A 22,193-nucleotide genomic window follows, 5' to 3' on the forward strand; every position below is an offset into this window, starting at 1 on the left:
TTTGGACTGTAGCAAGCTTTAGAAGAAAATGTCTGATCGCGCCTGGATTTATTTTATAAATCAGCAGTCTGTGTGGCCTTCCATTCAGCTGTTTGTTTAAGCCAAGCCAAAAGCCACTTATCTAGAGATGATTTATTCTCACTCTTTACCTGATGGAACCAGTCTGAGAACAGGCAAAAAGCTGAACTGTAGAGTTTAGTTTGAGCCTCTGTCTTTGGTCAAACTGTAAAGGGACCCTGAAGGACTGGCCATAAGATAGTTCTGGAAGGTACTTACAGATCTCTTGTGCATTGCTTGTAGGACACCTTTTTTAAAACAAACAGCTGTGGTATGTGATTGATTCAAATTTGAAATTTGCAGCTATTCCTTCCTATCTGCCTGGTATGCCAAAGCAAAACCCTGCAGCTCAACATCTCTAAAATAAAAACCTTAATTTGAATAGTATAATTTAGATCTGCATCTGACTTTTTATTTTGGCAGTGTAAAAAAAATGGATGTGAATGTGTTTCTTTATCTAGTTTAGAAAAGTAGACATTATTTATTTACTTAGAATATAGCAAAATGTAGTGAAAGTGTAGTAAAAGACAACAGCTGAACAGTCTTAGCTCAAGATGTGAAAGTGTAACTTGAGGCAGAGTGTCTGGCTGTTAAAATTGCATCTAAAGGGGAAGACAGTTGTAGTGATACTTTAAGATGGTTTGATTTGTTGATTGAAACAGCCAAAAGATTTTTGCATTCAAGAACTCAGATTTATTCTCTCCTGGATGCTATGAGGATCTGATGTTCTCACTGATGTCTTTTAACATTATAAGACTTCACCTAATGCAGAGCCTGACCAGGAGCATGGTTCAAGAAGTAGGACAAATGAGTCTGAAGGTGTAGTTTTGACCCATGCAAGAGCTGTGCTGTCCAGCTGAGGAACAGGGGGTTATGTGGTGGAGTGGGATGGTGCTGCTGAGACCCTCATACTGATCAGCCGTGATGCCTTCTGGCTCATATAGGGCTGTTTCCAGGGCACTCACTTCCTCAGCATGAACAGCCTCATTCCATGTTGTACAATTAAATGCAATTGGAAAAAAAAACCCCACGGGGGGAGGGTGAGTCTACTTTTTGTAGACTGCTTCCTCAGCGAGAATCATTTTGAATGAGTTAATACCAAAGGAGTTAAAGAACCATTGTGTATTTTGAATTGGGACTGTCAAAGCAAATATTTTGACAGTCGGTCAGAAGTGGATATTGAGTGGCATGCTGTGAAGAACATACAGTTCTGTCATGGAAAAATCCTTGTTGAGGGATGGGAAACAGGAGGAATAAACAGCTAGTTTTCAGCCTTTGAGGGTCTAGCTTGAGTTTCTCTTGAGCAAAAATGGAAAAAAAAAGGTGAAAGGAATGGAAGAAAAAAGGCTGTTTAACACAGGCTTTAGCTAGAAAGGCTTCAATGTATGGCACAAACATGCTATTGAAGCCTGTGAGAATGGGTTATATTCATTTGGAAACTCAAGATGGGGTTTGTTGGAAGGAAAAGGTTAACTACAGAGGTGTAACTGAATTGTAACTTATCTCCAGTGCTTCATCTGCAACAATTCCTTGCTGAGTGTCTCAGAGAAATGCACCTGCCCCTCCTCTGGTCTATGTGCCATCCTACTTTGTGGTTTTGTCCATTGGCTTACAAAAAGGAGCTGTAGGATATGTCCACTACCCCTTGTCTGGTCTCACCATCCTACTTCGTATGTTTCTGTCCTGCTCAGGAAAAGGAATTGTAGGTGAGTGGCACTCCCATTTAAGAGCTAGTACAGGAAGACATTTCTACAGAAACTCTCCCCTGAATCATGATATGTTGCTCTGGAGATAACATTTAGTACTAGAATAGAGTACTAATTACCTGGCAAAGGCCAGACTGAGAAGGTTTGGTTGGAAAGCGAAGTATATTCTGTTGTAGATATCAATGACATTTACTGAATTCTAAGTGCTGTGAAGTCTCCTTGTGTTGCAAGGCCCGGAAGTGAAGAGTTCCAGTGAAGCCTTGAGATTTGACAGGAACTCTGTATCATCTTTAAAAAGACTGTTTTATTTATGTGGTGACTTTTCTGGAGATACTATGTTTTATAATGTTACTGCAATTTATTCTTGCACTTTCATTTCAAACAGAATTCCCCATGATTTGGTCTTCTGATTCTAACACAGCATCACGTGTTTGTTACCAGTGCCATGTTTTCTGTGGCTGCCAGTGTGCATCAAGAATTTCCACCTGGTTAAGTAAATATGAACTTTGGTCTCGTCTGTGTTCAATAAAGAGTATTTTATGTTCAACAGGTACAGAGTAAAGCAGAGTAAACAGCTATGATGGGTACTTAGCTCTTATGTCTCTTATGTCTCTCAGTTAGCTTACAAAGACGAGATCACACGGCTGCGATGCTTGCACAGAAATACAGATCCTACAGATTTTGGAACTTCTCTTAAAAAATGAAGACATGTTTTATCAAATTCTCTTTAATCATGCAGATGACATCAGAAGAATGTAGGTTTGTAGTGGACATTTCCTACGTTCCAGTTGTTATTTAAGGTGGAAAGAGTGAGAGAATTTTGCCAGGCTGACACTTCATTTTTATGTTATTACAAAGGGTGTATTTGAGTCATCAGTATGTCAGGTTGATTTAAAATTGCATACTTTTCCCCCCCTCCCCAAATGGAAAATGAGCTAAACTGTTATCTCAGTGTGGTTAAAAGCACATCTAAATATGTTTTGCTTTTTTTTAAAAGCAATGCCATTGGGAGATAAAATTCACTTATTGGCACAGCATCTTAAGTCTATGTATCTGCTGGTACCAGAGTAATCTGTGGGTTTCCTCTAATTGAGGAAGAGAAATGTGAACAAATTCTTGCAAATAATTCACTATGACCGGTATAGGAGGGAGGGGAAATCACTGGATGAAATTCTAAATGCATTGAGGTTGTGGGCTGTGTGTTTTGTTTTGTGTTCAGTAGGTCTAGGATTCAACCACTGGGCCTAAAACTCCTAAAAAATTAAATACCAACCCTATGATAAAGCTAAAAGAAAGGAAAAAAGAAGGGCAAATGTGGTTTTTTTCTGGTATCTCCTACCACCTTTGTGTTTGGTGGCAGCACAGCAGTGATGTCCAGATTTGGTTCTCCACTCTCTTGCTTCGAGTTCAGTGATGGTATTCTGTTTCTCACGTGGACAACTTGGAAGTGCTATGTTCTCAGCACAGAGGGGGTAACGTGAGGGCATTTCCTGCTCTCACCCTTGCTTTCAGGGAACACAGTTTTAATTCAAGCACAGAGGCCAGTGGGATGACCCGTTTGTTACTTTGGGGCCACTGTTTGGTTAAAAGTTGGAAGTGTGGTCAAGATTGCCTCTTGCAGTAAGATAAGTGTAACTCTGGGAATGTCATCAGCTGCTGCTGAAAGGCAGCGCAGACGCTTGAAGAAGGCCCTGGGGAGCACTTTGCTGGAGGCCCACCATGCAGAGGGCTGTGGAAGGGGGGATTAAGATGAGTCAGGAAGTTCAAGGATGACCCCTCTCATCAGGACTGTTGGCCACTTGGCAGCAATCAGGGCATTTTTCTGCAGGTTCCTGTTTACAGTGGTATAAGTCACCAGAGGCTGCCAATGTTTGTGGCAAACACTGTGGCATGCGCCTCAAGGTGAGGTGTGTGACATACCTGGAGGCACACTGCTCTTCTGAAACAAAAAAAAAAGCTGAATTGAGAACTGAATTCAGAACTGCTCCTGCAAAAGGCAGGCTTTAAAAGGAATACATGTGACCGTGCTGCAGCGGGGCTGTCCCCAGATGCCATCCTCTTTGCCCCTCTTGAGGCCAGGGTTGGCTCGGCCACAGCTAGCAGAAGCTGGGAAGGTTGGAACAAGGTTCCTTCGCTGCCCCTTGCACCCACATGCCCATGACACGTGTTGCTGTGCCCAGCTTCCTTCCCGGAGGCAGGCCATACTGCGCTGCCGCCCCAAGCCAAAGGCAGGAGCCACACATCTGTGAAACTGCTTAAACGTGTACGAACGTTTTGCTGGGCAACTGCCAGCAATCTTGGTAATCTTGATGAGAGGAAGATGATGAGGGTGTGGTGGTAGGAGTGGGTGGGACCGCCAGGTTTAACTGAGACCTTTGCTTGCAAAGAGGTTGACAACACCCACAATGGCATGGGGCAGAGCAGATACTGTCAGTACCAAGGGGCAACAAGAGATTAATAGCTCCCCTGGGACAAACCCATGAGGTTTCCAGCAGACTCTGTTTGACAGGCCCATGTTACAGCTTTTGCGTGTTGATGTGGATTTGTGTGAGATTGTGGCTCAGCATGGGGGTGGAAATGAAGACTCTCTTCTCACTGCTGATGTGTCGTCTCCATTTTCTTGTAGGTGTGTGATGTCAAACAGTGGGCAGTCCTTGTGGCCTCCCCTCGTCAGCCTGCAGCATCATGTGCCAGTATGAATATTAAGACAGAAAACTGTACTTCAGAGCTCAGCATCCCAGAAAGGAAAAAGGAGGAACTAAGGAGAGAGAACAAATGACAGCACTGCTTGCAAAACTTGGGGCTGTTCATTTTTTTTTCCTGAGAAATTTTGTCTGAAAGAGCAGACAGCGCAACCACAGTGATTTTTTTTCTTTCTTTCTTTTTTTTTTTTTTTTTACAGTCCTTTTTTTTCTTTTTAATTTAACTTTTTCTCTCTGGTGCCTGGATTTTAATACTGTCGGCTGCACTGATCACAAGCACTGGACATCAATATGTGTCATGTCATTGTAACATGTCGGTCAATGCTGTGGACTCTCCTGAGTATCGTGGTGGCCTTTGCAGAGCTCATCGCTTTCATGAGTGCGGACTGGCTGATTGGCAAAGCAAAGCCATCGAGCTCTGAGGATGTAGACGACAGAACAGGGGGGTCTCAGGAGCCTTACCGTCCCACACTGGGCATCTACGGGCGCTGCATCAGAATCTCCCACATGCAGCTTTCCAGACGAGACACGCTTTGTGGTCCTTACGCTGAAAGCTTCAATGAGATTGCCAGTGGGTTCTGGCAGGCAACTGCAATTTTCCTACCCATGGGAATCCTGATTCTCTGTGCTGTGGCGTTTGTGTCTGTTTTTACTATGTGCGTGCAGAGTGTTATGAAGAAAAGCATTTTTAATGTGTGTGGGCTGCTACAAGGGATTGCAGGTAAGCATACTTTGAGAGCAAATTGGGATTTTAATCTTTGGGACATTCAGCTGGAGAGATATAGTGATTCTGTCCTGTCTGCAGACCCAAAGCAGTTCTATATGCTGGTGTTTATTCAAACACAACTGAAATTTATAGCTACACAGCATGTAATCCATTGACATTGGCAGCAGAATTACAGCCTGATGTGTGCCAAAATGAGCTGAGCAGTGTTGCTTTTGTTTGCTGTTCATTTTTTTCCCCTCTATTTGAATTTCTTTCAGTAACAAAAACTTCTCTCCTTTGTTACCAGCAGAGAGCAAAGTTAATGCTGACGTTGAGGCAGTCTATCTCCCTCTTGCAGAGAACAAAGTTAATACATTAAGGCAGTCTGTCTCCCTCTTGTGACTTTAGTAATTTTTCAATGGACTGAAGGCAGTTCTCTCAAGTGTCTCAGAGGCTTCCTGACCGGAGTGGGACTACCACCCCAGGGGTAAGATCAGCCTGCAGTCACGCACCCAGTTGTCCAGCGCCTCATGCTAAGAAGCCTCCTTTAAGGTTGTGAGCTTGACAAGCAACACCCTTACGATAAACCTCTCCTTTGACCAGCTGCAGTTACACAGCCCAGTGAGCTTATCTTTTCACTGTCCAAGTATCAGCTGTGCCTTGCCTGAAAAGATGAATTGGTTCTGGAGATTTGGTGTTTCTGCTTAAACCCGTGGATTTTACAGAGATTAAAGGACTGTTAGTAAGCTGACCCTCAGCAGCCTTAGTTAAAGTAGTGTTTGGCTTTCTGTACTCACCAGCAAGCCATGAAGAGAACGTACCCCATACACAGGCTTTCGTCTTTTGTGCTGAGCGCTTGTGGTTGTCTGGAAGAGTCTGGACTTATGCCTTATCTCTGGCAGCCCTCAGAGACCTGCAAGGAGGGAGAGAATGACCAGGGCCACCTCCTCTTTCCCTCTTGGTGGTGCTCTTAAGCAGATATTCTCAATTCATAAAATGGTTTTGTTACAAGAAAAATTAGGAGTTTAAACGTGTGAATTTGGCTTCACCCTTCCTCACCCTCACTGAGGTGGCCAAACATATATGTGGTGGCTGTATGTAGAAAGGAGGTGTAGTGCCAGGTGTTCAGACCTTTGTGTAGCTGGTTAGTTTCGTTTGCTTAGTTCTAGAGATCTAAGTTAATCTTATTTTAAACATACCTGAGGAAATAGACAAAAACTGAGGTGCAGTCTGCTGCCCTGCTGTAGCCCTCCAGCACCAGCAGTGTGGGCCAGGAGCGGTCTCCTGGGGCACTGCCTCTTACAGTCCACGTGTCTTTGGTGTAAAAGTGTACTGCTTCCTTCTTGTCACCCACTATGTCAGCTTTGTGTTTCTGAGGCAGAATTAGATCCCAGCATTGGCTCAAGATGCTTCTGTTCACATGATGGCATAAGATTAGCAGCTGAACAGGTTTTGCAGTAGTCACTCCTGTTTTACAGAATTTTCCAGAAGCAGTGCTTCAAGCAAGCATCTCTGCGGTGCAAGATTAAGCCAGGGGAAGGTTTTAGCTTCCTGCTTGCTTATTCTGTACTTCAGAAGTCATCCATTAAACCTATTTTTCAGGAGATGACATTACTCCTTTGCTGTTGGAGGGATATTTTTGTGGGAGTGATTAGTTAGCAGCATGAGTAGATGTTTGGTATGTCAGGCTTCTTACTTACAGCTCAAAATATCTAATCGAACATCAGGACTAGCAGGAAGTAGGGTTCTTGTACATTAGAATCCTGTTTTGGAGACAATGTATTTGTGAGGAAACATATGTAAAGTCAATTTTATGTTTCATTATCAAACCAGCTATACAACTTGTGGCCTCAAGAATTTGAACAATACAGTCGATGAAGCATTTCTTACTTGTCAGGGGATAGATCAGTCCTTCTTGAGCTGTACTGAGGGTAGAAGCACCTCCCTTCTTACAACTCAGATAAATGACACAGCATGAAACCGGGTAATAGAAAGGTCACATTACTGAAACTGTTGCTATGAGAAGTATGTCTGCCAGTGTTGCAGCCAAGCCTCTTGTAGCTAGCAACTTGTTTTCTCAAGGTTGGTTTTTATTAGGCCCATTGCTACTTTTGTGCCAGTGGCATTACAGCATCCACTTGCTTACTTGAAATTATTTTTGTTCTGACTTATCACAGCTGTTAATTTCAACTTTCTCAGTTATTGAGTTTTGGAAAATGTGTAATCAAGTGGTTCAAGATGGTCAGGTGTTCTCTCGGTTAATCCATACAAAGATTATGATAGCTAGACTAATGTCCTCACCAGAGAACAAGATACAAGCCTGCCTTAATCATCTGAAGTGTAGTGTGAACAATTTCTGTTTTTAATAAGTGTAGGAGAGGAATTCACAAAATAATTTTATCAGCCTGTATAAGTCCAATATTTACAAGTATGCCAAACATCTGATTTTCAAAGACGAGATGCAGCCGTGGCATAGTCATCTACAGAAACTCAGGGTCTTACAGGCTTAATCTCATTTAAAATATCTATATCTTTGCAGTGGAGATTTAATAGAATTAAAAACATACAACAAGTTAATTTATTCCTGGAATTTGTAGTGAAAAAACAGTAACAGATATCAGATACATCTCTTCAGTCTAGCAGCATTGGTTGTGACCTGGATGATGCCTGTGATGAAACTGTGAAACAGAAAGCAACATCTCTCCTGTTACGGCCCTTGGAAAAATGTGCAAACTCTCGTTTAAGAAAATGGGAAGGAACCGTACACATATCTGGTCCGTAGAGGGTTTGTTGTTGATTTTGTTGTAGGGGGTTTTTTTGTATGTGGCAGAAAATGAGAACTACAAAGCCATAACGGGAGAAAATATGGTTGTTGTTTAAACTCCTATAGGTCCTTTGTTACAGAGAAAGACCTTCTGCCATTTATTTTGAGACTGCAGTGTATTTCATTCTGGAGCTATAGAAATAGTAATCAGTGGCACTCATTTTGGAGAGGTTTGAGGCTCATTTCATCTGGAAAAGCATCTTTTCTCTGCAATGGAGAAAGCAAAGAATGGAGGCATGTAGTTAAATAGATAATTACAGCCTAACACCAAGAAGACCAGGCAGACTTTGATTTTAATGTCTGTTTGGGGAAAGTGTTCTGTTTTCACAGTCTGTGAACCACTGGAGATGCCGAGGCTGGAAGAGAGAGCATGTTATTATATGATAGCTGGTAAGAACTAATTCAAAGGGAATTTTCACAGTAATCATTTAGTCATAGGAGGTAAATAACTGGTGATCCCCTCGTGACATATCTTGGTATTCATACAGGATTGTTGCACGTGTATTTAAAAGCCTTATTTGGCCTTGCGTATTTCTCTTTGGTGCTAAGTAATATCATCTAAGCATAACCTGGCCTCAGAGGAAGGTGGCAGGGAGCTCAGGACAAAGCCTAAACCAGGTTTGGCTTCCATCTCTGATACAGTTTCCTTTACGAAGCTCATCACCAACAGCTTTTCTCAGCTCAGTTTTTTCAGCCTCTAAGGGCAGAGCTGGGCAGAGTGTCCTGCGATGCCATGGCTGAGCAGGCCAGGCCCGGCCTGGCCTGGCCCCTCCCCAGAGCTGATGGCTGCCTCAGCCCCCTGACATCAGCCCAGCTACTTGCCATGAGGCAGAAGCTAAGCTAGCAGCACGTACATTACCTCAACTGCAAAACTTAAGCAAGCCCTTGTGTTTCCTTATGGGGATCTATGTCACCACCTACCTGGGAATTCTGGCTTTGGGGAGAGCTGGGGTGGTAGGGCGCTGCTGTGTCAGGAAGGCAGCTGGGTTTGGGAGCTGCATTTCTGTCACTCCTGCTTTGTCATGCTGGAGTAGGGCCGTGCTGCCAGGCAGGTTTACCAAAGAGAGATAAAATGGTTTCTCTTCTCTGAAGTCTTTGCAGACTGCTGATGGTTTCATCTGGGAGGCCTCTAATGGATCACCCCTTCTCCCTACTTCCTCAGTTAATGGTCCACTGTCTCCTACCTCAAACATGAAATGGGTTTATGATAAAAGCATTAAAACAAACAAACCCAAGCCTCAAACATGTAGAAATCAGATTGTATCAGTCAAAGACCAGCTGTGTCTCAGCCATGCACTGAGAGATGCCTCTGGTTTGGTCAGGTGAATGCATGACTGTGTTTTGGCGTCATGCAGCTTAGCAGGCTGGGCTGCAGGCAGTTGCACCTTCAGCTGATCTACACATCCAGTCAGGCGAAGCGGGGAGTTGTCTTCAGAGGCCACTGCAGGTGGGCCGGGAGCATTATGGTCCCCCGGCCACATTGTCAGAGTCTGTCAGCTTGGGCCCAGATGTTGCAGGTTTGAGCTTCCCTCCTGCACCCAGCAGTTTCTCCTCCAGCATTGCTGGGGAGTGACTCGGCTCCTTCCTTTCCAGAGTTTTACTTAGTATTCCCTTCTCATTGCTGAGTTTTCCTTAACATTTAAACCTACTTTGTTCTTGCACAGCATTTCCTCTTGTACTCCAGCTTTGTTCTGGGAGCCTATTTATTGTCTTGAGTTTTTTTTCCCTGGCACTTGTCCTGGTCAGTGCCAAGCCCTTTTTCTCTTTTATTACTGTTCACGCCTTGTCCTGTTGTTTGCTGTGGTATCCTGGGGGTTCCTCCATCAGGGATGCAAGGAAACTTCATGTTTTTCTAAAATGAAGAAGTGAAACAGTTTGAAGCCAGCTGTGTCTGTAACCGTCTTTGCTGATGGAAGAGTTTGTTTTACATCTCTTGCACCAAGTAATAGTTCAACATGTTAGTCTTGCTGGTCATCATTTCCGTTTGGGGAACAAAGTGATTAGGAAGATAGCCTGAGCAAAGCAAGATGGGAACCAGCTGAAGGGGAGGAGGATTGGAGTGGCTTACGAGGCTGCATAAAGCAGGATGTGCCTGCATAGGGTGGGCTCATGGTGCATGGGGCCATGTGTCTGTGCGCTCCTGGGTGGTGGGAGGTAAGGAGGCCATGGGGAGTTGCGAGGAGGAAGCAGGACGTCAGCAAGGCTTTTCCTCAGAGAGGGGAGAAGACGCAGAAGGAGAAGCAAACTGCTGTGGAGTGGGCACGGGCTGCTAGAGCTCTTTGATGCATGATGTGAAAGGTTATGATAGTTGCAGAGCAGTTCAGAATATTTGGTTGTAGTCAGTGGCACATTGCATAAAGGCATTGCTTTGTCTGAAAATGGGCTGAGCCGGTGAGCAAGGAAGAAGGCACCTTGTGAGCTCATGTTGCTGCCTGCAGGCTATGGAAACTGTTGCTTGGCCAGGGAGCCCAGGCAGCAGGAGAGTGAGTGGTTTTGCCCTTGAAGGCAAGGAAGTTTGTTGTTTATTTTTCTAAAACACAGAGCATGAATTTTTCAAAAAGCGTATTTCCTCTTGGATTCAGCTCAGAGTTTTTGCTGGGTTTTTTCTGATGCCAGAACTCTGGATTCTTGGGGTGGGAAGAAAGTGGGGGGAGGATTTTTTTAATGGAAATCCTGACAGTCTGAACTGCTTTTGCTGTCTGCGGTATAGTGCTTCCTGTAACCTACATGGCCAAATGCCAGCGTAACATCTAATACACACCTGGCTGCTGAAAGTTCAGTGAAGGGGACTCCTTTGTTGGAGTATGCCAGGGAAAGATTTCAAGTGCCAAATTGCTGTTGAGCCTGAGGAAGAGTATTAGTAACTTCAAATATTTCAGTGTTTTGTTAGAGTTAGTGGTCAAGTCATCTCCTGTGCTACCAAGGTGAGCACATGGGAACCAGCAGATGCCCAGCAGATTGTAAATACAACAGCAAAATAAACAAAATCCCAGGCTTTCAGTGATCAAATCTGGCATCTGATTTTCTCAGCAAGCACAAATCTCTTCCATGACACTGTGCTCACTGTGAGACTCTTGTGCTATCCACTGGGAAATGTTGTACGGTGGCACACGTGCACACCAGAATCCCTCACCTCTACTGCTGTTAGGTGGAAGGCCAAAAATCTCTTTACACCCTCACCATGGCGGGGGGTAGGGTAAGAGAGCCCAGGAGGGATAGCAGGAGGGTAGCAGGACTCCAACAGAAGCAGTGGATATTTGCTTCCAGGCTTCAGAGCCTGGATACAAACACTAGGAGAATATTTAAACCTGATAAATGCTGTGTTTTCACTCAAACACAAGAAAAAGACAGATGAAAGCAGTGTTCTGAAGACAGGGCACAAGCTTATGCTTACCGCATGTCTTTGGTGTGCCTGGTGTGGTGGTGAAAGAAATCGGTACATTTGAGTTTTGTTTCCTTCCCCAAAACGGGTTACCTTCACTCTGCTCTTGTATAACGCATGAAGCCACACAAAATTCTGCCCTTCCTGCATCCACCTTCACCTTTTCCATCTTGCTCGAAGAGCCTTAGTTCCTCTGCCACTCCTTCCCCCCATCCCCCCAAAAAGAAGACCTCAGCCTTGTTTGTGCTGTGGCATCAGAACTGAGGAAATCTAATGCCATTAAAAAGGTGGCCTACAGCCCTTTTACCTTTTGGTTTAAACCAAGTCAGGTTATTGTTCAGGCTCCTGTGGTTGGGAGGAGGTAGTTTTCAATCCCCTTCTGCTGATGGAGTGTAAGCGATGGGCAGTTTGGAGAGTTTGGTGCCCACTGGTCAAACAGCTGTGGGAAAGGTCATGGTGAGCGGTGTGAAACACCCTGGGTCTTCTCTTCTTCTTTCATGGACAGGATAAGTGACACCGCATGATATGTCCTTCCTTGACTCGGGAAGCTCCTGAGCTTTTCATCTATAATTGAGTTTCTCATTTAGCAGCTTCAAGCCTTTTATTGGGCTGTCTAGATGAAAAATACTCATTGCTTCACTGTCACTTAAAGTAAAGCGTGAGAGGTGACCAGCCCTTGCAGCTGTGCCTGAGCAGTGGCCCTGCTGTTACCTCTGCATTGCTGAAAACCTGTAAACATTTGTCTTTTCCCCTGCAAGGTGCTTTATCTGGAATTAATAGCAGGGTTAGCATCAGCTGTGTGTGAGTGGTGTCACGACTCCACTGGCTGACAGCCAGCAAAGAGACAGCGGTGTCATTTCAGGTCTTGGAACTGATCTTACTTTGAGTCTACGTTTCCTTCCCTCATGGGTAATGGGGACTCTCACCACATACATAAGAATTATGAGAAGGTAATGGCAAATTTGCCCTCCCCTCCTCCAGAAGCAAGAGTCTGCAGGCTCACACTGTTATAGAGAAGTCCAAGCAGCTAGATCACACCAGTGTCAAGAAAAACAAACTCGAAATCCCCCGTGGGTTATCATTCTGCCAAAGTAACCCACATCAAGCTGGCAGACTTAACTTTCTTTTTTTTTTTTTTTTTTTGGCTTTTCTGTAAGTAGCAAAATATACTTAATAGTTGAGTCTTCCACCAGTAGCCCTTTGCACTGTGTCCTGTCCAGTAGTGCCGCCAGAAGTTTACGTCTGTTTGCATAGGGTTGATCGTGAATTAACATTTGAATTGATTTGCCTAATAAATGGGAAAAGACTTTGCCTGAGCAAATGCCTACAGTTAATTTCCGGTGGAATCTTTCTCGGCTCTGGGAAGGCGGTGGGTAGGGAACTACTTTTTCTTCTGGTAACTGTTTCCACTTATGTGACCCTGAAACAATTTTAAAGGAGGAAAAGAACATCTGTGCAGCTTTTGAGACATTACCTGGTTGTAGTTTTAAACAATTCATTCTCCAGCCTCAGCTTGGGGTATTGACTTGCGGAAACAGACTCTATAAGTCAAAGAGTTACAAAGAAGGGATGTTTATTCGGCGCCGGGCGCACGGGGGACCGCTCCACCACAAACGTGCGCACCCGGCTCGGCAACTTGCTTGACTTATATTTGTTACAAAGTTACAAAATCATATGATGCCATTATCCGCCTAGACAAAGACACAACCTGTCCCCGATTTCGCATGTAAATTAGGTCTTTCCTTCCTTTCATTTGCGTGGTGTCTCCCGGTGATGGCCGGTGATGGTCTTTGGGGCTTGGGAGATGAAGGCTGATAAGTCCCGAGGCTTTCTCACCCCCGATCTTTGCACAACTTTAGATACCACTTGGGCCCTTGCAGAACCGGTTTCTGCCCTCAAGGAAGCTGGAGGACCCCGGAGGTATTGTGTGAGGAGATAAGCGCGACCTTTTTACAGCTTGTGTGAATTTTGCCCGTCTGGAAAATAAGCTTTATACTATTGTGATAAGTTGGTATAAGGTTTATTAGTACATGCTAGTATAAAGCTCTACATCAGTATCTCAAGTATACTGAGGTCTCTAAAGGGCTGCACGGACTGCAGGTGTGGTACAGCCCTGGCATTGCCCACCAGCAGCCTTCCCCACCCTCCACAGCCATGCTTCCAACTTACCCAAATATCCCTCTGCCTGTGCAAACCTACATTTTGGAGTCTGGTGTCCAGGTAGGCTGTTTTAAACATCGACTTTCTTAATGTTATGAATTTTTCTTTTGTTTGTTGTGAAGCATTGACAAGTGGGCCAGAAGCTGTCTTCAAGGCACTGGGGCATGCAGAATTTCTCTTTTCTTTTTGTGCAAAGACTTTATTGCCCCTGGTCAGATACTTGGTATTCAGTGGGTCAGGCAGTCACCGGGGCATGGAGAGCATGCACAGAGGTGAGCCCAGGGCCTGTAACTGGCCGTAACTGGTGCTGCTGTCAGCACCGCAGCACCAGCTGCTACCTGTCCTGATAGCCGCTGTGGAGTGAGGATGCCAATGTGCCAGCTGGCCTGAGGCCACCTCATCCAATGCTGCTCATCTGACTACAGCGGGATTACTGGATGCTCTTGCAGGGCTGAAGGTGTCTGTCACTTGGCTGCTGGGTCAGGCTGGTGCTTCAGTTGCCAGTCAGTGAATGAAGCAGTCAAAAGCACACAAGTAGTGACCAGATGGAATTCCTGCTGGGCAGGAGTTTGTCAGGGAGAGGTGTGTGTGTGTGAAAGCCTCCTCGGCTCCTGTAGCGTAGTACATTTGTACAAATCTTCTGCACGTTACACTGTTTATGTGTTCAGGTAACACGTTGACACATCTGGAAACAAAGGCAGGGTTGTTCTGCCTGGCTGGTGTGGTGCCCTTAGGCTAGGTTTTAATCTCCTGTGGCAGCGCAGAAGGTGAGAAGGACTGGGATGGAGATGAGTGCCACCAGCCTGCACTGCCTGTGTGCTGTGTGCAGGGCTGATCCTCCATCCCTTTACCTCCTGCTTCTTCCTCCCCTGCAGTCTTGTTGCTCTGTTCTGCTGCTCCATGGGAGCCTGTTGCAATGTCACTTCATTGATCACAGCTGCTTAATTTCCTGTTTCTTCAGCAGCAGTTAAAAGCTTTTTTGCTAGGAAATAAGAAGATCATTTCAGGCTTTGCAATGGAAATTGGCTTTGTTAGTATACACTGTTGTTCAATATGGCACAATAGCAGCTGCACAGGAGACTGTCAAAACTAAATAGCGCTCCTTCACTTAGCTAAACAAGCATCTGCCTAAGCCCTGTCTCAAGGGCTGCTTCCAAAGGTGGAATGAAAAAGCTTTTACTCAGACCTGGCCCCAGCACATAACGTGACATACAAGTGCCAGTAATGACAGGCTGGTCTGTTCGTTTTCCACAGTGTTAGCTTGGCAACGCCACCACAGTGTGTAAAAACCAGGGGGAGCAATTGCTTGCTGCAGTTCCAGGCCCTTAAAAGGGGAAAAGTTTTTGCTGCACATAGAGAAAAAGCATCTCATATAGAAAAAGCATTACCAAACTGTCTTCAGAAATGTCATTGCACAGCAGTGCAGCCTGCTATGCTTATATTGACACTTCACAGTGTGCTGTAACAATTTGCTCTGGTGTTTTAGGAGAAAGGAGTTGCTTTTACATCATTTGAACATTGAAGAGATGATGTTTAATAAGTTGCCTTTGTCTTGTATCAGGAAATATCTTTTAGTCTAATAATCCAAATCTACATCTCCTCTAAACTCTGTATTTATCAAGACTTCTTTTTCAAAGCAGGTAATTAGGGACTGATAATAAAATGTAAGGCAGGCAAATGGCCTTCAGTGGAAGGTGGGAAAATGTTCTCTGCAACAGACTTTGACCAAAGAGTTTTAGATGAAGTCTCTGGATAAAAAAAGTCATTTAAATAATTTTCTGTTGTCATTCCCAGGCATCTGGCAGCATTGGCAGCATTCTTTAAGACATTTGTTTTAATGAACCCTGAGAGAAAAGGTAACTGGGAGCTGGCAACAACAACAAAAAGGAAAATTTAATTATGAAAAATTACCATACTGATTTGAAGAACTGGGACAGAGATAATGAAGAAGTAGAAACAGGAGTATGTGTACAGCAGAAGCTGCACTCCCAGCAGTGCAACTGTGCTCAGAGAGAAGGTTAAATCTAGAAAAGCATAAGCCTGAGCTTTGAGTCTGTCAAGGAGCACAGTGGAAAACAGTTTGTAACATTTTCAAACTGAACTTGTTTTTCCCAGCAGGTAGAACAAGAAGCAGTAATTCCACAGGTATATTGACTGTGAATTAAAACTCTAGTTTTCTAAACTGAAAGTATTCGTTGCAGAAGACTTTTCCTCAGATAGAGCACTCGACATCTGTCCACTGTTCTTTCTCTGAAGGTTGGCTTATCTTCAAAGACACTGGGACAAGATAAAAAAGCTGATTTATTAAGAAAATGAAATCTGTATCATTAATAGTTGCTGCCCTCCTGCCAGACTCATCACAAGGCAAACTCTTGACAGGAGATGGTTGTTGCTTTATCAGATTGTGCTGACGTAAAATTGTACAACACAAAGCTGAGCTTTGTACTTCTATGGTTAACAAAAGCTCAAAGTGCTTTAATCTTAATTTACAGCACTAAATGGCTTAGAAAACCACACAATAGAGATTAAGTACAGAAGTAATATTTGAATGAGCCAAATGTAAGAAGAATTCTAATAGTTAATCAATCCAGAGAGCACTTTATTATACACAAATCTGTAGACTGTTCTAGGAGCTGGTCTTGTGTTCCAGTGCACTGTGAGTATAAGTGAATGCCAGAGATAAGACACTTGGCTCTCCTTTCCAGCCTTTCTTTGTAAGCTCCAGGCCAGGCTTTCTGATGTGTTTCCTTCACTGGCAAGATACTTTGCTCCTGATTGTCTGTAGCCCTCCCAGTGCCCTGCTCTGCCTTCACCCCCCCCCCCCCCCCCCCCCCCCCCGCCTTGGACTCTTCAGAAAACAAAACCACACACCCCCATCCTTCACTGTACAGCCCACAAGCAACTGAAACCTCATTGCTCATCCTTTGACATTTTACTTAAGACTGTCTTGTTGCAGAGGCTATGAAAGGAAAACTTACTTGCTCTCAGACTGTGTTTGATGAAGCTGTTGTATTGCTCATATGCTGTTTGGGGTCACCTCCTTGTGCCTTGTGCTCTGTCACTGTGTGTCCGATGGCTGTTGGAAGCAGAACTTGTCAGGCTTTATGGTCATGCAAGTAAACAACAAAAATGAGAGAGCTGAAGGCAGGCGAGCCCGAGGGACTTGAACAGCAGCTACAGAAAGGCAGAGGTACAGGAACCGAAGCTTAAACTTTTAGCAAAGAAGCAGAGGTGCGCTGAGAATTTACTGTGCCTGTTCCCCTTGGGGATTATCTCGACACAGACTGTCCAGAAGGTGGTTCTTGCTCAACTGCAGCTGCTTGCGCATATGTTAGATGTAGTTCAAGGCTATGGTGTTAGCCATAGAAACAGCCTGGTGTTTTTTTCATGCTGCATAAAATGGTTGTGCAATATTCCTTGGGTCAAAGGGTGAAGAGCACAGAGATTGGTGAGCTATTCATCCTGCATTTAAGCATTTCATCTGTTCAAAAACAGACCGTGACTTTCCAAGCAGCATCACAACCTCTCCTGCTCTTACTGCCCCTGCTTACATCTACCTTGTTTTTTCCACATGAGTATTTTTCCTCCCTTTCCTCTTTACCCACATTCCCAGAAGCAGAGAGGCAGTTGCTATAGATGGTGGTACTTCTCCCTATTTTGTATTAGCTGCAGTAGTCATTGAGCTCTGTAGCGTGTGACCTTCTCTTTTACAGTTAGTGGGAAACAGGAGGCAAAGCTCCTCTTGATTGTTTCACTTGAGCTCCCCTTTTGGGGCAGATGGGGACAGTCAGGAAGGGATCTCCACACCCTGTGCAGCTCAGCCATTGCTCTGGGTACTGGAGCTTTGAGCTGAATATGTGACAAGGAGTCTGTGCCTCTCCACTTGCTGTTAGGGTGAAATCCAAAAAGTACCATTTCTGTGTAGGCATGTTGAATTGGCTTCATTGAATCGTCTCTAATCACTTCTAACAAGTAGGAACTATTTATTAATGACATTAAAATAAGGATAAATATTAGCGATAGTGAGAAGAGGTGCATGTCCTGAGCAGCTCTCTGTCTCCACTGAAGCTGAACAGGATTCACAAAGTTGGCTGTCTTTAACGAAAAATCAGGTGATACTTGACCATAATCAAGTCCATAGTTAAGACTTTTCTCCAGATTTTTATTTAATCTGCAAGAAAATGGCTGTAGTTTATTAAATTATAAACTGTGGTCAATAGTTTCCCAGGATTTTTTTGTACTCTTTCAAAAAACAAGGAAGTTTTAATTCTGTAGAGTCCTGCTGATTGACAGCAGTGCTGCAGCCTTTTTTTGGACTGAGTTTTGGGTAACAGCTTTTCAGCTTGAGGCACACATGCCATGAACCAGCAGCTCTGAGGAGTTGTTCAGTGCTCTGGTTTTGGTAAAGAGAGATAGATGTAGTTTTGTAGTCCTTACACATCAGCAGTAATCCAGGTTTGCTGCTAATCACAGGCTCTCTGGGCTTGTGAGCTACAGAGTGCTAAGCTGAAAAAACTTCCTCATTGGCAGCAGCTACATTGGCATTTCAGATCCAGCTTCTTCATTCAGTGACAGTGATTTTTAAGTACCAAAGGGCTTGTCGTCATTAGAGAAAGTGGTAACTGGCCTGTAGTCATGTACAGTCAGAAAAGTACATGGTGTGGTCATGCTGCTTACATAGAACAGGAAACTAGCGATGAATAGAGTAGAAGGAACTGCTGGTGTTTGGTCTGAAACATCTGCAGGGCTCAGCAGGATGAAAGGGCAACTGATCCAGGTCTGTCCAAGATAAAGCAATACTTTATACTTACTGTAGTTTAGCTGATCAGACAGGAAATACTGCATGAAATTTGTCATTGGTTCTTCAGTGCAAGCAGAGATGAAATCCCTTCACAGAAAACGGGTATCAGTCACTAAAGGATTTTGCTGCCCCAAAGAATAATGACATTTAGTTCATTCATGCCCATGGTGGTGTGTCATCGTTAGAAAAATGCTGGCGGAAGGCCTTTCTTTTGTGAAATGTCAAGCACTGATAGATGTTCATTTTAGGTGGTTGGATGAGGGTTGAATTTTGTGTGTATTAACTGCTTGCTAGCTAGGACTCAGCTTTTCTTTCTCAGTGGGGAAGTTTTCTTGCATCTGTCTGAACTTTAAATGTGAAGGAAGCTTAACATCCTGCAGGACAGGCTAGTTTGACTGAAGAGGGTGCGAGCAAGTCTCCGGAGCCATTCTTGGTAATTGCTTAGTGCATGAGGACTATTTTCTCTTTTGTATCTTGGTAGGAATTTGGGGATGAAATCTAGTGGATGAGCCAGCACTATACAAAAAAAAGCATAACTTTCAGCCCACGGCTGGAACATTACACCATGGCTACGTTACCTTTACCTGCTATATTCATCAAGGTGTCAGGCTGAATTAAAGGATTTACAGTACAGGGCAAATACATTGGTGATATTTATGGGATCTGGAAGACTGTATTCATTTTCTGGATAAACTGGTTGTGTTAAAGCAAAAACTGGTTCTCATCATTGCTCCTGTTCCTCTGGGTAAAATTTTAAAGAAAATAGAAAGCAAATTTTGAAAACCAATGAGCTGTCCCCATGTTACACTCACTGTGACTTTTTCTGCAGGGCCCATCAGAAAGCACTGCTGGCACTACCATAGTCAGCATTTTGATCAAATCTCTCATCTTTGTGCAAAGACACATCATGTGTGCAGGGGCTCTAACGTGGACGTTTAATTTCCTTAATGAAGCCCTGCTTAGATAAAGACTGGTCCTCATAGAAAACTGTGAATACGAGAGGGAATCATCTGAGCAAAACATCTAGTCTGAGCATTTTACATCCCGCCTGGGGCACACCAGGGGGTTTGGGCAGTGTAGCAAGATGGGAAGTTGAGTCTTTTGCTCCTGCATCAATAGAAACGTGCTTTGTTCCTGCGGCAATTGATTGCCTGTCAAGAGGAATCCAGTGTTACTGATGTGCTGGCTGTGGGTACGCAGAGTCATTTGTTTGGGGCTGACTCCAGAATCCCTTCATTACGAAGGCATTTGCTTACTCAGCTTGCAGCATTATTTCCCTACTATGGCCTAAGGTAGCCAAATAAGCAGATAAGCAGTGTGAGGGAGTTTTGTTTGTTTTGGTTCGTTTTTTTTCCCCAGGCGAGAAAATCGATGTAGGAAAAATCCAGAGGAGGAAATGCAAAAAATGTTTATGATGGCTTAAAGCTGAATGAGGGTGGGATAAATGCACACTAAAAAGTAGATGGAAACATTCCTCAGTAATTTAAACGTACAAGTATAAAATAGTAGGTAAAGATGCTCAAGTGTTTTGCAAGCTCTGTATACCTAGCAATGATGTGTTGAAAACAAAGGATGTGGAAGGAATACGGAGATGATTCAAATTAGGAACTGTGCCATTACAATATGAAATATGACTTTCACAAGAAAAACCACAGGATAGCTCCTGTTGATTGTTAGATAAAAGAGTGTATATACTAGGGAACAGTCAGTGAAGGAATGGATGGATGAGGAAGAATCTTCTACTACTGATAGGTCAGTACCTGTCCTGTGTTTGGTGTTACACTGATCATTTGGTAAACTTTTGTCTTTCTGTTTTTATTTCTAGGCCTCTTCCTTATCTTAGGCTTGATACTTTACCCTGCAGGTTGGGGATGCCAGAAAGCAATAAGCTATTGTGGACCTTACGCTTCTCCTTACAAGCTAGGAGACTGCTCCTTGGGCTGGGCTTTCTACACAGCTATTGGTGGGACTATTCTGACGTTCATCTGTGCAGTCTTCTCGGCGCAAGCTGAAATAGCCACATCCAGTGACAAAGTGCAAGAAGAAATAGAAGAAGGAAAAAACCTTATCTGCCTCCTTTAACTCCAGTGGGGAAAAAATACCAGTGCCTAGATCTGAATCTGCTTTCTATTGACTGCACAAGCAGACCCACTTACCTGCATCTACCAATTGTGTGATTGAGCCCCATGCGTTCCAGCCCCGAACTACTGAAACGGTCTTTCTTCTTTGCTGGGCAATGAGGGTCAGAGAAAGGATCCTGAGAAACCAGAATGTAAATACTTGGGGATTTTTTTTCTTTTTTTTTTTTTTCAGTTTCATTCTATGATCAGGACACAGTAGAATATATTAATCTGCCTGGGGAGGCGAGGAATCGTGTCTATAGCAGGAGTGTTGCTATTATACCTGACAAATTCTGATTGATCGGATTGCCTTACCCACTTTGGTCACTTTGAAGAATTTTGATTTAAATCATGAAAGCCAGCACATTTTAATTTTTTTTTTTCTTACACAAAAGAGAAAGCCTATTTTAATTAGGCTTTGTTTCCAAGGGCTCCCTTCACCTGTAACTATTTTGCCACCATCTGGTTTGGTGTCATACTTTTCATTGAGGTGCTCTTTGATACTGAACTTCCTTTACTAAAGTACAGTGCCTTCTCAGATGGTAAGTCTACATTGGAAAGAGCAAAGCTGACGGGACACAGTTTACACCCATCTTTAAGCCTTTAAAAAAGTTGAGTCCATACCACATCTCTTTGTCTTGAAACTTACAGCCACTTGTTACTTAGCAGGTGAATTATTTTGTTTCTGTTGAGTAGACAAAGAAGCTGATCTTACGCTGGCTTTTGCCCGATTCCAACACAATTATCTGAAGTAACCATAGTTAGAAATATTTTCACGGCCTTTATTGAAACTTGTGAAATCCCATGCAGATGACAACTCCCCAGAGTACACCTGGGCATGAGCTGGTGAACACCAACCACATGGCCTGTGCTGCAGCATCTCCTACAAATGTAGATTCTGTGTTGGGACTTCAGTAGTGTTACTCTTTCTCTTGCCAGTGAAACCTCATTCCTCATATACAGATCAATCTGTCTCATGACCCAGAGTCACAGGAGTCCTAAAGAAATTTATATTTTTCAGGAAGTCTTGCCAAATTCTACATGGCTGGGAAGGTCTTTTCCCCCCTTTTTTTTTTTAAACCACATGTAGTGTGGATCCTGTTTCAACTAAATCAGCAGAAATAAAACAGACCTTGCCACAAATGACATTCCTTTCTCAAAGGCAGTTGGTTCTGTTACTGGTGGTGCCACATCACTTACTGGAACTACTTCTGAAGAGACGTTTAAAAGGTATTTTAAAAAACAAAAAGAAATGATGTGACTGTGCCATAGGAGGACTGGGGATAATTCATCTGAGAAGTAGTCCTAATGAAATACTAAGTGAATTTTACTCTTATTACTTCATGCAATTACAGTGTTGGTCTCCATCACTTAGCGTATAATAATGGAGCAGAGATTCTTGTTTATGTCTGGTCAGTCCCTTAAAGTGTGCAAGTTAAATGAGGTATTTATAGGTAGTGACATTAGGTACTTACCGGTATTAAAAAATCGTTGTTCCTGTAGAGGTAGATGGTTAATTCCAATCCACTGACATTCCAAAGTCATTTGCAGTCCAAGAGCTGTTGGGCAGTTGTGAGCACAGGCCCAGGGCCAGGCTTGAGACACTCCTGTGTGCTGTAGACCTGCCTCTGTGCCCTGCTGCCCCTGCCCCGCACACCCACAGCCCCCTGTCCTGTGCATATGGAGGGTGTCTCAGAGCCACTGGGCAACCAGCGAGGTCAGCTTTTGCCAATAT

At 43.8% G+C, this 22,193-nt stretch overlaps 1 protein-coding gene and 1 pseudogene across 1 annotated transcript in view; both read left to right on the forward strand.

Annotated features, from left to right (window-relative positions):
* LHFPL2 (LHFPL tetraspan subfamily member 2) overlaps window positions 1–20,776 on the forward strand; it is a 120,182-nt gene extending 99,406 nt beyond the window's left edge. The window contains exons 3-4 of the mRNA XM_062018277.1: window positions 4,390–5,186; window positions 20,164–20,776. Of these exons, the coding sequence (XP_061874261.1) occupies window positions 4,757–5,186; window positions 20,164–20,420 (687 nt within the window). The 5' untranslated portion in view covers window positions 4,390–4,756 and the 3' untranslated portion in view covers window positions 20,421–20,776. The remainder of the gene's footprint in view (window positions 1–4,389; window positions 5,187–20,163) is intronic.
* Window positions 20,476–21,100, forward strand: LOC104563411 (uncharacterized; annotated as a pseudogene).
* The last annotated feature ends 1,093 nt before the right edge of the window (window positions 21,101–22,193 follow it).

The sequence above is a fragment of the Colius striatus genome, chromosome Z, assembly GCF_028858725.1.
Source record: "Colius striatus isolate bColStr4 chromosome Z, bColStr4.1.hap1, whole genome shotgun sequence".
Taxonomy (NCBI): domain Eukaryota; kingdom Metazoa; phylum Chordata; class Aves; order Coliiformes; family Coliidae; genus Colius; species Colius striatus.